This window comes from Dermacentor albipictus, chromosome 7 (assembly GCF_038994185.2).
Source record: "Dermacentor albipictus isolate Rhodes 1998 colony chromosome 7, USDA_Dalb.pri_finalv2, whole genome shotgun sequence".
NCBI classification, from domain to species: Eukaryota; Metazoa; Arthropoda; class Arachnida; order Ixodida; family Ixodidae; genus Dermacentor; species Dermacentor albipictus.
In genome coordinates, this window is record NC_091827.1 from 14165731 (window position 1) to 14179772 (window position 14042).

General features: G+C 51.2%; 1 protein-coding gene across 7 annotated transcripts in view; it reads left to right on the forward strand.

Annotated features, from left to right (window-relative positions):
* Positions 1–14042, forward strand: part of LOC139047711 (transcription factor kayak-like) — a 93017-nt gene that overhangs the window by 73634 nt on the left and 5341 nt on the right. Inside the window, exons 1-3 of one of the 7 annotated variants that reach the window (XM_070521668.1) lie at positions 4391–4593; positions 12622–12837; positions 13440–13628. In XM_070521668.1, coding sequence (XP_070377769.1) covers positions 4456–4593; positions 12622–12837; positions 13440–13628 — 543 coding nt within the window. In that variant the 5' untranslated portion in view covers positions 4391–4455. Of the gene's footprint in view, positions 1–4390; positions 4594–5142; positions 5165–11011; positions 11277–12621; positions 12838–13415; positions 13629–14042 lie in introns of those variants that run through there. The other 6 variants (XM_070521666.1, XM_070521667.1, XM_070521673.1 and 3 more) reach the window with 6 other exon arrangements.

The window sequence follows — 14042 nt, forward strand, 5'->3', positions numbered from 1 at the left end:
TTCAAACTTATAAGTGCGCTATAGGCCAGTTCCGCGCTAATGGCCGCTTTGCATAGCTCGATAGGTGGTGTCCCATTGAATTGAATTCTTGGGTTTTCCGTGCCAAAATCACGGTCTGGTTATGAGTCGCGGACACCGGATTAATTTTGACCACCAGGCGATCTTTAACGTGCCCCCAATGCCTACGAGACACAGGGATTTTTTTATTATTATCATTATTTATTTATTTATTTTTGCATTTCGCCCCAGTCGAAGATGTTTCACTGGGACCCTTGAGGTATGAATAAGCAAGCTATCCTTTATGTCGGTCGCCATTAACCTAGTTCCGCCTAGGCGCCAGTTATCGGTATATTTTCGCGAATATTTTCCACTTAAACGGCGCTCCACATAAAATCGCAAAGTATTTGGAACGGCTTCCCATAGATTCGTCTCCATTTTTTTTTTTAATGCAATCACAGTGTATATGTAGAACTGGGTTCCAGTGATATACCCCCTGTTATCCCGAACGATGTTCCGCATACCTGCAGTGTATCTATTATCCGAAACATTGTTTCACACACATCTACCTGAAACCGCCTTTAAACAAGCGCGACGTTGTCCCACAAAAAGCCCCTCCATCCACCTGCCGCCGCATAGCTGGTCGGCGAAAACGCGCATGGAGGGGCTTTAGTCCCACATAGTTACACGTGGTTTCCACGTGGTTAAAACAAAATTGTGCTGTTGACGGTTGGGAACGGCTCTGGCGGTCTCGCCTGTTCGGTCTTTGTTTACGCGAAAACGTGTGTACTGCACGACTTGGTGGCGTACACGGAAGCACGACAGAAAGCCCTGCGCTAATGTGGGCGCGCATCAATCATGCGCGCGCACACACACACACACACACACACACACACACACACACACACACACACACACACACACACACACACACACACACACACACACACACACACACACACACACACACGCACACACGCACAAACACACACGCACGCACGCACGCACAGGAAACGAGACGTTTGCGCGCTGAGCTGTGAGATGCCACACACTTCGCTCAGGCAAAAATGAAAAGGGGGGGGAGGGGGAGGCAGGCAGAAGTTGGAAATTCAAGACGATGAGCAAAGCGAGAACAAGGCGAAATCGGGAGGCAACGTTTCGACCACCGTGGATTCGACAAGTGGACTTGTCTTTTGCGAGGCTTCTTTTCCCCCTTTTTCGGCTGCTTTTCCTACTGTTTCTTTCGCGAGCTTGTTCACAACCGACGATCTGCTGCTGCAGCGACAAGCGGCGGTCTTTCGTGTACAGAAAGAAACCTCGGGCCCCTATCTTCTCGCTCGGTACTTTAAGGCACTTAGCACGCACGTTCCTTTGCAATATCGACGTGGGCAATGTATACTGCTCTCGCCTTTGGTGGTGGTTGTCGGCGGTGGTCAACAAAGCGAAGATATTGTGCCTCCTCGTCGGTGCCTCTTCGGAGTCGATTCCCCGGCACCCGCAGCGGTATGCTTTTGAGCGACACCGCCTCGAATCGCCTCGGGAGGTACACCGCCGCCTCTTCCTCTTGTCTTTCTTGCTTCGAAAACCACCGAGCCGTCAGCGAAGGCCGGTAATCAATGGAATGGGCGGTCGAAGCATGCCTCGCTAAGAAAAAAAAGAAAAGAAGAAAAAACTCACTTCCGCCGTTCCTAGAAAGAGCACGTTGTTTTACTACGGCATGCGGTTACGCGACCGAACACTTCACCCTCCTTTCTCTTCGTAGTAGCTGAAGGCTTGTGAGACGAAAAAAAGAAAAAAAAAATACACTTCGCTATAGTGCTGGTGGCGAACTTGGCTTGCACCCGACGTAGTGGACGGCAAGGAGAGAGTCCCGGCGAGCTAGCGCTGCTACGGCGCACGGTATACCGGTTCTGCCGCCGGCGGCGGTGTCGGACGTTGCATGCAAATGTTTTAAGGCGTCTCTTTTGAACCGCTGCCAAGTGCGGTGGTCTGCGCGCTACTGGAGCGGCGGTGGGCCGGATACTCCCGGCCGCAGGGTATGGCTGCGAAAGCACGGGCGAAGCTGGCTGGACTTCGGTGCGGCGGTGACGCTGAAAAGTATAAAGCTAACCAACACCGTGTGCTGGGCACTCGTGGCACAATAATTTGTTTATCCAAGTACCCTTTTCTTGGGTCTTGGAAATTGAAACAAAAGATAGTTAGTGCGAAGAACAATAAGTAACGATATCTCCTCTCCGCTGTCTAACCTGTTCATATATATATATACACACCAACACTCCTAGGGTTAGTTATAGTAGTAAAGCATAAAGACCCCAGAGAGTTGATAGGAAAACGGTGCCGCGGCGCAGCTCAATTGGTAAGAGCTCAATTACAGCGCAATTGGCCCGCTTAATGCGAAGACGTGGGCTCGTATCCCACCTACGCCATGTTGAGTTTTCATCCACTGTCATTTCCATTAATTTATCATTTCTTTAACTCAATCAGTAAGTACAAGTAATTTCCCCTAAGGTGTCCGTGGAGTCTTTGTTGCCTTCTTATGATATTATTAGTAAAAATCGGGCCCCTCGGTTCCCTTTCTTCTCGTTATCAATAGGGACGGGATTTTCCAATTCAAGAAGGTCAGTCCACCGACCAACTGTTAGGCAAATAAACCGAAGATTACTGCGAAGTTGTGCTTCTTCGATCGCCCTCACTTATAGTATGCAACGTCATCAAGCTCGTGGTGGTGGCGTTGCATCAACAAGTGGGCTTTAGCCTAGCGATCGGTGCCGGCAGTTGCTTCGCCTGAGCGTCTCTTTCGTCGCTGTCACTGGTGTATCTTCACACCTGTCGAAGAGATCGGTGTCTCTAGGAAATGTGAGAAACAAAGGCCCAAGTCTTCCTAGCGCGCCTTGTGTCCAGAGACACAAGGCGACGCAGGCAGGCGCCATGGAAGGCCTTTCTTCTGTGTTCAAATGTATATTCTCAAGGAGAAGAAGAAGAGCGTGCCTTTCGATCGGCACGACTACGGATAGTTTTTCGATGTCTCCATTTCACTGCACGAAGTTGGCGGCGGAGAAACGGTACGTGTACCGTCTTGAATAAACCGTGGGTACATGCAGATCCTGCTGCACTTACTGGATGCAGCAGCGAGGATTTCTCACGCGATGCCGCCTGGTTACGCAGGGCGAATGTGGCGGCATCCAAACCGTCATTGTGTGAGCGCGAATGTCTTGATTTTCCTCACTAGATTGCTTTTCGGCGACATCATTTTTAGAGTTCTTCGATTGCGCGTGTGTGGACTTGGTATTATTGATACGTCGATTGGCGCGAAGTGTCGCCGTTAAAGGTAATTAGTCGATACAAATAGCCCGGTTTCTTTTGCTTTTTGCTAAGTATGTGCGCATAAATCGCTAGTTTTGTTTACGTTGAAGATCGCGTCTGTAAATCAATGAATCCGAATCCGATTAAATATATCCACTTATTCGTTCAACAATTTAGTTGCCACACTGAGGGCTTTCATTACACTTTGCGGCTTTCTTTCTTTTTTTTTTTTTTGAGCGCGAAATAGGAAGACGCACAAGCGATGCGCGCTGTAAACAATTTAGATTGGTTTTCGAGTATGTTCTAAAAAATTGTGTTTACAAAAGTTAGCTCGTAGATCATTACAGGTTAATTAATTAGGAGCAATAAAAAAAAGATACTGGACGTCTTTCCATGTTGCTGCCAACGACATGCCATTGGTCTCATCCGCATAGGCTTCGCTTTTTAACTCGGTGATGACAGCTGGGACACCCTGTATGCGTATATTTCTGCGCATATTTCGACTGCTTCTCCAAAACACGAGGCGGGAAGTGTTGCTTACATCGCATTTGTGGCTATATATGTGGGGGCGATATATACATAGCGTCGGTCGCTTACGTTCGCATTATAAGTGGACGTCGAACTCCGTTTTCTTTGCTATGAGCTTCTATGATTTGTATGTCGCACAACATTTCTCGGGCGTCAGCTCCGTGCGCGCGTTTTGGTGTGCTCTCATGGCGAGCCGTGTAGTGGTTGAATCGCGACGTCGCAGGCGTCGTAGAGAGAAGTTTGGAAAGCCGGCGACGCTACCACATGTCTGCCAACGTCGAGCCGAACGGCTAAAACGTCACATTGTGCGGAGGGAGAGAGGGCAGCATCGCTGGAAGTGCGAGGAGAGAACGCACTGCTGTTTTTCCTTCCACGAAGAGATAGGACGGCGCTCGGCCCATTTGGCAGAGGACAGCCAAAGGAGGACGCGCTCGAACGCGACGTAGGCGTGACGTCGCGGCGACGTCACCGATGCGTGCCTACGTGTCATGGGGCTGGGGGAGGAGAAAGGGCGAGGGAAGCGTACAGAGGAGGAGCGATCCGCTGCCGTTCCTGAAAAGAAAGCGGCCGCCTGGCGCACCGCACACTCGTTCAGTTTCGTAGTGCACGCGCGGTAGTCGGCGGTTCATGGATACCGACGTGTGGTCGAGCTGCGCCATGGAGTACCCGGTCCATGAGGACTTCTACGCGGACAGTCTCTTGAAGGCTGATGGTGACCTCCAGACACCGACTATCATGGACACAGTGACTGACATCGACTTGGATGTGAGTCGTGCCACCAGCATTTTTTTTCTTGGGCAGCCGTGCAAAGAGGTCTGCGGCAGCTTTGCGAGGGCGTAGGTGTTTTCGAGACCGCGGTAAACAAGCGGTTCTGGCGCCGTGACCAGACGACGGTGGGAGGGGAAAGCGCCGGCGCACGTTGCCTCTGCGGGTTGAAACTATCGCGAAGGTTTGCTTGTTATTTCTTGATTTACTACTCTGCTGGTCGTCGCGAACGGAGTTCTCTTTAACGTTTGTCGGCGCATTGCATCACCGGCTTGCCTTTCCGGTGTGTGCCTGCTCGTTGTCGGTGAGGGGGGAGGGGGGTTCGCCTGCCTTGCCCGAACGCCGCGGAGGTCCTAACCGCACCGCTGCCAAGTCGCAGCGCCCGAATCAACCCCCTATTGTTCTTTTTTCGAGCCCGGCCTTCCCCTGGATACAGCGGCGGCATCGAGAACGCTCGCCGGCATTCCGTCGTCTGCTGCTCGCAAGAGGCCGCCGCTTGTCCCTTCGCTCGACAAGTTCGTGTCAACTTTCGTCTGTTGCCGGTGTCTTCTAGCAGCTGTAACGTCCACAGGTAGTGCCACGGATTTTACCGCGACCGATTTCTCGCGCTCACATTTCGTCATCGCGATAATCGTGTGCGCTCTTGTTTGGCGGCGGCGCCCATGATACTGCTAGATGTATTGCATGTCCAGGTAGCCGTTTAGTCACTCACGCACCAGTGCCGCGTCCTCAGAGCTTGGAGCTGTCGAAGGCTTGGATTTACAAGTGCGGCGATGCGTCTCTCGAGCGTAAACAAGTCCTGCCCGGAGTTGGGGGTGGTCGGCCGGCCACCTCTTAATTACCAGTTCGGCACCGCCGGCCACGCTCCACGGCGCTCGCAAGTCTGTTCAGGGGGGGGCGGGCGATAAACGTCGCGAGCTGCGTTCCGCTCAGGCGCCCTGTGTTTTTATGCAGTCGCGTGCATTTGTACATCCATGCATAGTTCATTGGGCACGGGTCGCTGTCACGCGACGCGCACACGCGAGACGTCTACACTGGCGGCGGAGCGAGCGAGGCCTTCGGGGGCGGGTGCACCGAACATGCCCGTGCACGTTTCCCGCGGCTCTCGTCTCCGACGAACGAAGACGGGTCGTCGATCTTTTCGGTTCGCGAGGACCGCGGCGTTGTCGGCACGTCGAGGAGGCTCGAATTCGATGGCGGGACCCGCCGTTCGATGGCCCCGCGCCTGTACACTGTCGTCCCTCGCCCCTTTTGCAAACGCCCACGCTTGCCGCCCGCAGGATTCTGTTTTAAACAGCCCTTGACTGGCTGGTTGGCGGCGCCCTTGAAATGTAAGCAATGGAACTGCCCTGCTCTCTCGAGCGGCAACCGGTGCGAGGTCTTTTCGCGCTGTTCAGCTCTGTGCGTGCGTGCGTTCGTGACGCGGAGTTTTCTTCCTTTTTTTTGCGAAGTCGCGCTCAAGGCCGCACGCGTTTTTTGAGCATGGCTTGGCTGCGTTGGTGGCTTGTGCTTGGCCCGCACGTCTCTGTCCATCCCTTTCCCGCAACCCTTAATCTTAATTTTTTTTCTCTGGTATTATCCTTTTCTCAGCTTCGTCGGCGCTATCGGGCTGCCTTTTGTCTCCGCGCGCACCTGTGGTGTACGTGCCTCGCGGACGATTCCATTCATTTTGTTGCTTCTCTTCTCGGTGTTCGAGCTCGTTTTCATCGCTTCGTTCTGTTTTTTTTTTTTTTTTTTGTGGCTCGCTTTTCGTGCGCGCGGATTTGATGGGACCCTTGGTCGTACGGTAACGGAACGAAACGAGTGCGCCCCTGGGAAAGCCTGAAATGTATCTTTGTGACAGTCTTGACTCCAACAAGTCGGGCTCCGTAGAACGTATGTAGCGTCGGACTATAGAAACTTGCTTGAACCTCGATGTAGAAGCTACAGCCCGTGAAAGCTTAACAAAATTTGTCGGTAGTCGTGTGCTGACCAAGAATTCGCGGGATCGAAAATTAGATAGAAATTTGAGTAACAATTGCTGGCGAACACAAAAGAGGCTCGGACCAAACTTGCCGAGGCATGTCGAGCATAGCTTCCGTTTTGAAGGACGCTGGTAATTGTCGGTGCGAAAAAGCATTCCCAGTCGGTGTTACTCGAAGCAAATCGGGCATCCCCTCTCATGTTGGCCAACAATACACGTAACGTAAAGTGCATGCATCACGGATTTTGTGTCGCAGGGCCAACATACAGGGAAACAACAACAAAAAAAAAACTGCATGCAGCCTTGTCAAAAGCTTGGAAGGCATTCCGCGCCCCGAAATTCGGGAGCACTGTCCATGTGCGCCTTCGGAGCAACGTAATAGACGCATTTGACCCATTGGACCTATCGATAATTCAGCCATTTTGTCGCTGCGCAAGTTGCGTAACCGTTGCTCTGACATTGACTGTAGCACGAATGACGCACTTGGGAGCAGCTTTTCTTACTGACTAGGGCCATGGAGGAAGAAACTGACGCTGCGATCGCCTGGCTACCGTGTGAATGAATGGCTATTGCATTGATTTATCTACAGTCTTCGTGCTTGCAGCTTGAAAACATTGTTTCGGCGTTGTCTATACCGCTTTGTCTTTTCGATAAATTTCCAGGCACTCATTATCTAAACACGTGGAGGCAGTGGGTCTCCGTGCACGTGACTAATCAATCAATTCCAGTTGTTGCATTGAGAACGCAATTTTTGTCTCGAAAATGATCGCTCTGCAGAGTCGGAGAATCGTACGGAGCCAGAAAGACGAGCTTAGGGCAAACGCACATTAATTACGCCATGTCGGGGTTTCAAGCCAATCGGGGCTTGCAAGATGGCAGATTCGACGCAGCGGCGGTATTTGTCAGCGTTCCGCCATGCTTGCAGCTCCCTTGGACACTAGCGCCACCTGCAGTAATGTTTGTAGGAAACTTGCGGGAGTTGGCTCTCGCAGGGCGCGGTTCGTTGCTTGAAGACGCCTCCCGTGCCGGTGCGTGTGAAGGTGTGCTCTTAAAACACGTGGCAACGCGTACGCCGCCTCGCTCCGGCTGTCGTCGTCCGCATGCGAAGCACGCTCATCGCTTGGCGCTGTCGTTAAAAGCGAGAAAAAGTCCCCGTCGCCGCTACATCTGACTGCCGTTACATGTGTTTCTTTTCCTCCACTGGGCGGCGCCGCTTTTGAGGCTGTGAGGAAGGAAATGGGAAAAAAAAAAGTGTGTCGAAACAACGGCTGGGCGAAGAGTGGCCTCCAAACTGGATTCGCGCCGAAGAAGCTGTCAGCGCCCGGCGCGTTTGCCAAGGCCTCTCCCGCGGCAACGCTGGCCGCACTTGCAGTTTTATAGCCACCCTCGGCGTGGAAAGCGCGGTGTCATCACTCACTCGGTCCGTGGCCGGTTGTCAGGTTTCTGGCCGGTGCGGGTGCACCGTCGTGCCCAGCGATGTATCTCACTTACATCTTCGTGTTCAGGCGAAAACTTATCGGTCTTTCCCGTCTCCGCGTACATATATCTGTTCTCGTGACTGTATTCTTACACGAGTGGGACGACGTACGAACTGCCTGACCCTCGCATAATTTAAATCATGACATTGGATCCATAGCTTTGTGTAGTGCTTGCTAGTTGAGGACACTGGCAACAGAACACTCACAACCCGAAACTATGGGTTCGTACCAGCTAGACCGACCGGAATGCTTAATATAACGCGAGATGATAGCTCACCGCAACATCCCAATTGCCGCCTCACCCGTCGGTGACACTCGGAACTGTCTCGCGGCCAAGGAAAGAAATAACGGGAAAATAAAACGTTACAGAGCGAAGAAAACAAACGCGTGAATTCAATAAAACAGATACAATAAGTACTTTGAAAATGGGCTTAGGAGTATTTTTGGTTGGGTTAGTTGGTGAAATGCTTTAGAGGTATTAAGAACAGGCCCGCAAATTGGCACACATACGCCGATGAAAACGGACGTGACGAGCGCTCGTCGTCGTTACAAGTGCGCTAACTGAAATCAAAACCGAAATGATGACGTGGTAGTTACTGCGACCAGTAGTAATTTCCTTGCCTTCCTTTTGCTTTATCTATCCATATATATATATATATGAACAATGAATTACTACTAACACTCCTAGGAGGAGTCGTTAAGGTAGATCATCGCACGGCGTGATGTCTGGCTGACAGCTGCTTTGTACTTGACAAGGAAAAAAAGGAGTTGCGTGCGGAATAGCGCTTTGCACTCCAACTTGATTATGTGTGTATAGTCTCGAGACTTTCTTGCAGCGAACAGGAAGCTGTGGTTGCCAAAGATGGCTCCTCGGCTGGAACAATGTGTCTGGGGAAGCAAAATGGGTTTCGTTTGGGTCAGTCAAAGCCAAAGCTGATGCCGTTTGCAAAAGATCTGCAATGTCGGAGGTACGAATTGGACGCGGTTGGGGTCCTTGGACAAAGGGAGTGGAGGCTTAGCATTGACTGTAGGGAGCACCGAAAGCAGTGGCTCATCATGAGCTACGCGGTCGTGCTAGTCTGTGCAATGTGCCACCATCACACCCTTCGCCCAAGTACCCCAACCACCTCCCTTTGTGCCACCGACCAATCGCCCTTCTTGACAGCTGCATCGTTAACGGCATCAGCTTTGGCGAAAGCGATTGACCTTTCTGACGAAACCCCTCTTGCTTCCCCAGTCACACTGCTCCAGCCGAGGAGCCTTCTTTGGCAACCACAGCTTGCCGTTCGCTGCAAGACAGTCTCGAGACTACATAGTCACGTTGGCGCGCACAGCGTGGCTCCGCACGTTGAACGCTAGACTGAAGTGTAGTGTTCCGTCGAGGTGTGGCTGGAGGTGCACACACAATGCCTCGTCTTCTTTTCCTCGTGCATCCCGACGCAGCTGTCGCTCATGTAGGCTTCCTTGCAAGGACGAAGCGGCAATCACGTGTGTGGCTTTCGTAGAGTCCTTCGCGCGCCCGCGTGCCTTTGTTGCGAAGTGCATTAGCCGCCACGGTGACAGGGACACTGCGGGCGCTTTCTTCCCTCTTGTTCTCAGTCTTGGGCGACCACTATAGGTCGGCGGTGCGTCGCTTTGAACTCGTGATATGTAAATGAAATGCTCGCTACACATGCGGCTGCCGTGGCCGGGATTCGATCCCGCGCCCTCGAGCTTGGCAGCGCAACGCCCAAGCCACTGCGCCACCATTTCAGATACGTGGCACATATGCCTGAACGCTGCCCTCCTGCTCAACAGTGGCGCCGTAACTGACTGGGGCTCGAAACCGCGTGGGCTGCCGCATCGTTCCTATAGCGTACACTAAACTCTCAGTTGTACGAATGTTTCAGAATAACGAACTTTTTTAAAAATTCCGCGGCGGTTTTCCTGTTTTCTATGCAAAAAATCTTTCAGTTCAACGAATTTCTGAATAGCGAATATTTCAGTTGAACGACCTTGATCTGTGGACCCGGGCTCAGTTTTGAAATCAGTTCAACGAAGTCTTGCGCCCTGCAGTGCTGGCCTAGCCGATGCCGCCGCCCCCAATTTGTGCCTCCAGCGGCGCCTAATGCGCAGTGCGACAGTGAGCTGGTTGCCACTGTCCAGATCTGGAAATTGTTTCCAGTATTCGTCCCGGAGAATATATATATATATTGAATGAGATAGGCTGCAACGTCACTGTTACGCAGTTCGTATATATCTATGTACCTAACTCCATAAATTGCATTTCACACTTTTGACTCGATGTCCGCGTGCTGTTCCATGTTCTAGTGAACTTTCAGTTAAGTGAACTATTTCCTTGGGACCCTTGCAGGTCACTGTAGTGCTTTATTTCAGTAGGACGCTATATGGCTCTCAATTCGCCGGAAGTCGATTCGAGTTCAGCCCAGGCTGCGGTTAATGTATGCGGCAGCCACGCCATTCGAGTGCTCCAGAAAAACACGTCATTGGGCGTAAGTGCGTATCGGCTCAAGGCCCACTGTCGAGATTGTGGATGCGAATCGAGAGCCTTTTTTTTTTCGTTTCTCAACTCGTGAATCGTCGCGCTCTAACGCTAGTTTCATCTTCCAGGTAGCCAAAAACGCTAACTTCCGCACAGCTTTCACCTGCCTCTAACTGCACTTCCATTAGGCCGGCGGGCGGCTTGCTTGTTTATGACTTTTTACTACTGCACTGGCTGCGGACACAATGTGGGCAGGAAAATTTCGTGAATTTCGCCCCTCACCCTTTACTCTGCCGAGGCGGACCATCTCGACGGTAAAAAAGCGCCCCACTACAAGGCGAACTGCGGGGGAAGCGAATCGGAAAACGAGGTCTGGCGGCGGTACGTTTCCGCATCTAATGTGGCTAACGTCCGTGGTGGTGGCGTTGTTGGCGGCCCCTCGTCGTCGTCGTCGGAGGAGAAAAAAAAAAAAACGAGGGTTTCGCGCTGTTTCGGGGGGGCCCCCCGAGGGCCGGACGATCGGCCGCGCCGTAGACTGCGGCGCACCCTTGACCCGCTTTGTGCGCGTGGCTGGCGGTGCCTGCTGGTCGCCCTCTCGCAGTAGTGTTTACGGCCACCGCGTGCTGGGCTTTCGCGGGTGGAAATCTACTGCGGGAAGGCGCGCTTTCCGCTGCCCCTGTTGCGTCTGCGGCCCGGCGAGAGAAAAGGACACACGCCGGCGCTTTCGCCGAGGGACAGAAGGCGGCACTGGACGACGATGGTGACCGTTTCCCTTTTAAAACAGAGCGGTGGCATGTTCCACCTGTGCACCGTACTATGCGGTTACTGCGCGGCCCGCTCGGACGCCACCTGTCGTGCTCACTCGATATTGCGAAGCGCTCGCTGTTGCGAAGCTCGTTGCGTGTCGACCGTGGAAGTTGTCTTCCCCGAACGTTGGCGCGACCTTCCGACACGATTGTTCGGTCGGAAGGCATGAAGTAACTGTGTGACGAACGTCGCGTTTGAGCCAAGACTAGCAACATTTAGCAACCTAGTTCATCCGTGTGCGCTCACGAGTTCGCTCTTTTTTTTTTTAATTATTATTCTTCGCGATCACAAGCCTATTGAAGGGGCTCTTGTTTTCAGTTTCGCGTTATTATTGTTTTTGCGCATCATTCCCTACCGCCCACTGAACGTTTCGAGATGCGAATGATCGCTGGTGCTGCACCCTTGACGCGGACCCGACTTTTGGCGCCATCGATTAACGAGCGGCGCGACACCGGGGGAGGGGGGGACTGATTGTCGCGTCGCTTGATGAGCGCTAGCGGCGGCCTCCCTCTCGTTCTTTCCGGGTAAACTTGTCTTCTCGGAAAAAAACGGGGACGTATTTTCGTGGGAGTGCCTCTGATCGATCGCACGGCCTCGCCTCTTGACCGTAATCTTTCTCCCGCATTGCACTTAGCCGTGCACGGCACTGACTGCAAGAAGTTGCAGCCGCCGCAGAGGCGCTCGTGCTCGTAGCCCTCTTCGCCCGTCGTTTACGTGCACGACTCTTTTCATTTTCATTCGGTTTCGTTCGATCTCCTAGGGAGGATTTAGACTTTTTTTTCCCTGGTATTCGGATAGCTTTCCGGGGATGATGTGGTGATGTTAATTGATGATACCTTCTCAACATGTCTGAATGAAAAAGATGTGCACGTGCCGCATTTAAAACAGACATATTTTATTTGTTATTATTATGATTTAGTACAGACGTAATTTTCTAAATAATTGAACAGCAAACTACCAAACACGAAAAAAAAATTATTCAAGGCATTCATTAGAGAAGTGTATAAATGCACCGAAAGCGCTCTTTTTTTCCACATGAAGTGACTTTTCGAATAGCCCTATCAATCATGCCCAGACACACAGCCATTGACCATGTGTCATTTTCGTTGCATGACGCTATACATCAGCCGTCTAGTTATCCTCCTTTATTTATTCATTTAGTTTCATAAGTTATTGTCACTGCACTGTTACTCAGTCAGACATCATTTCTGTATGAAGATGAGCTTTCTCTGTCAGCCCCGTAGTGGAATTTAGCAACTGTCAACTCAACTGCGACCTTTGTTTTGTTGTCTTTGCAGTATTCCAATTTTTCGGGAATCACTGGGATCCCAACACGCACCACTTCCACGCTAACTCCCACAACCTTGAAGAACATAGAGGAGTCGTTCTTGGAGCTGCAGTCGGTCCCTCCAGCACCAATGGAGCATCAACACCAAGCTGGCTTCGTGCCACCCGTGGTCAACATTGCCCAGTACCAGCAGCAGCAACAGCAGCAGCATCAGCAGCAGCAACAGGTTAGTCTCAACTCATTGTTGCCTAGCTTTACCTCTATATTACATTCTTGTGAAATTATGTCTCTGCAGTGCTTTTAGTTTTACTGTTATTCAACTTGTATGAATGTACCTTAAAGACAATTATGCTTTTATCTGAGCAAAGGACAAAGTTACATTTTTGGTCTTGCTCGATTACTCATTCCTCTGTATGGTATTCAGATGCTTATATAGATCAGGTGGAGATAATCTGTAATCAGCTGTTTTAGGTGGATCCTTAAGAAAAATAGTCTTCGGTGGACCAGAGCAAAGTAGTGTTTTTCATTTTACATTATGCCCCACATTATCCCTTTAATATCAGTTTGGTGGTAAAGTTTGGATTTAGTACGCCACGTGTGTTGCCTAGTTGATGCCCCAACAATGTGAATATTAAGCAACGGCCTGTTCTGTGACACTGGATTCAAGCCCTGCAATACCCAAGCAGGTGGCACTTTTGAACTAGCTGCCATCCTAGGCGCCTCAGTGACCTAGTCGTTTATGACATTGTATGTAACATTGATGTTGTTGTTCTCCATGATGTGTGTTGTGCTCAAGCCGATCAGGCTCCTCCTTTCTGGTCGCAGCAGCAGCAGCCTCCAATGGTGACGATCAAGCAAGAGGTGGACGATGACTGGCTTCCCCCGTGCACCACTCAGCAGCAGCTGCAGCAGCAGCAAGTGACTCGGCACATCAGCAACACACCTACACCATCGCCACCTCTGCCCCCTAAGCCAGCTCGCACTGGTGGTGGCAGGAGGCCCAACAGGAGTGAAAAGGTGAGACTCCGCACACTGCAACGTGAGGGGGGTGGGGCTAGGCCAATCTCACAGTTAATGAGTACATGAATTCATTTGGTTTTTTAGTCTCGGATATTATCAGTCAATGAATCAACCAATCAAACCTTTATTCACAATTGATACTAAGCAAGCTTTATAAAGACAACACCCCAGAACTCTGCTCGGAGTTGTGTGATTTTAAAGAATGGTAGTGTGTTGTAAACAACCACTTAGTTAAGAAAAGTTAAGAAAAAGAGAGAGTGACGGAGAGTTGTGCATAGAGCACTAAAACAGAATATAGTTGGGAGTGTCATCAGAAATCGCAAAAAAATAATGGTGAAAACTATATTAATCCCTGGCCTGAAATGATGAGAGGCGATAGCCAAATCAATTGCAGGTGGGGACAAAAATCAC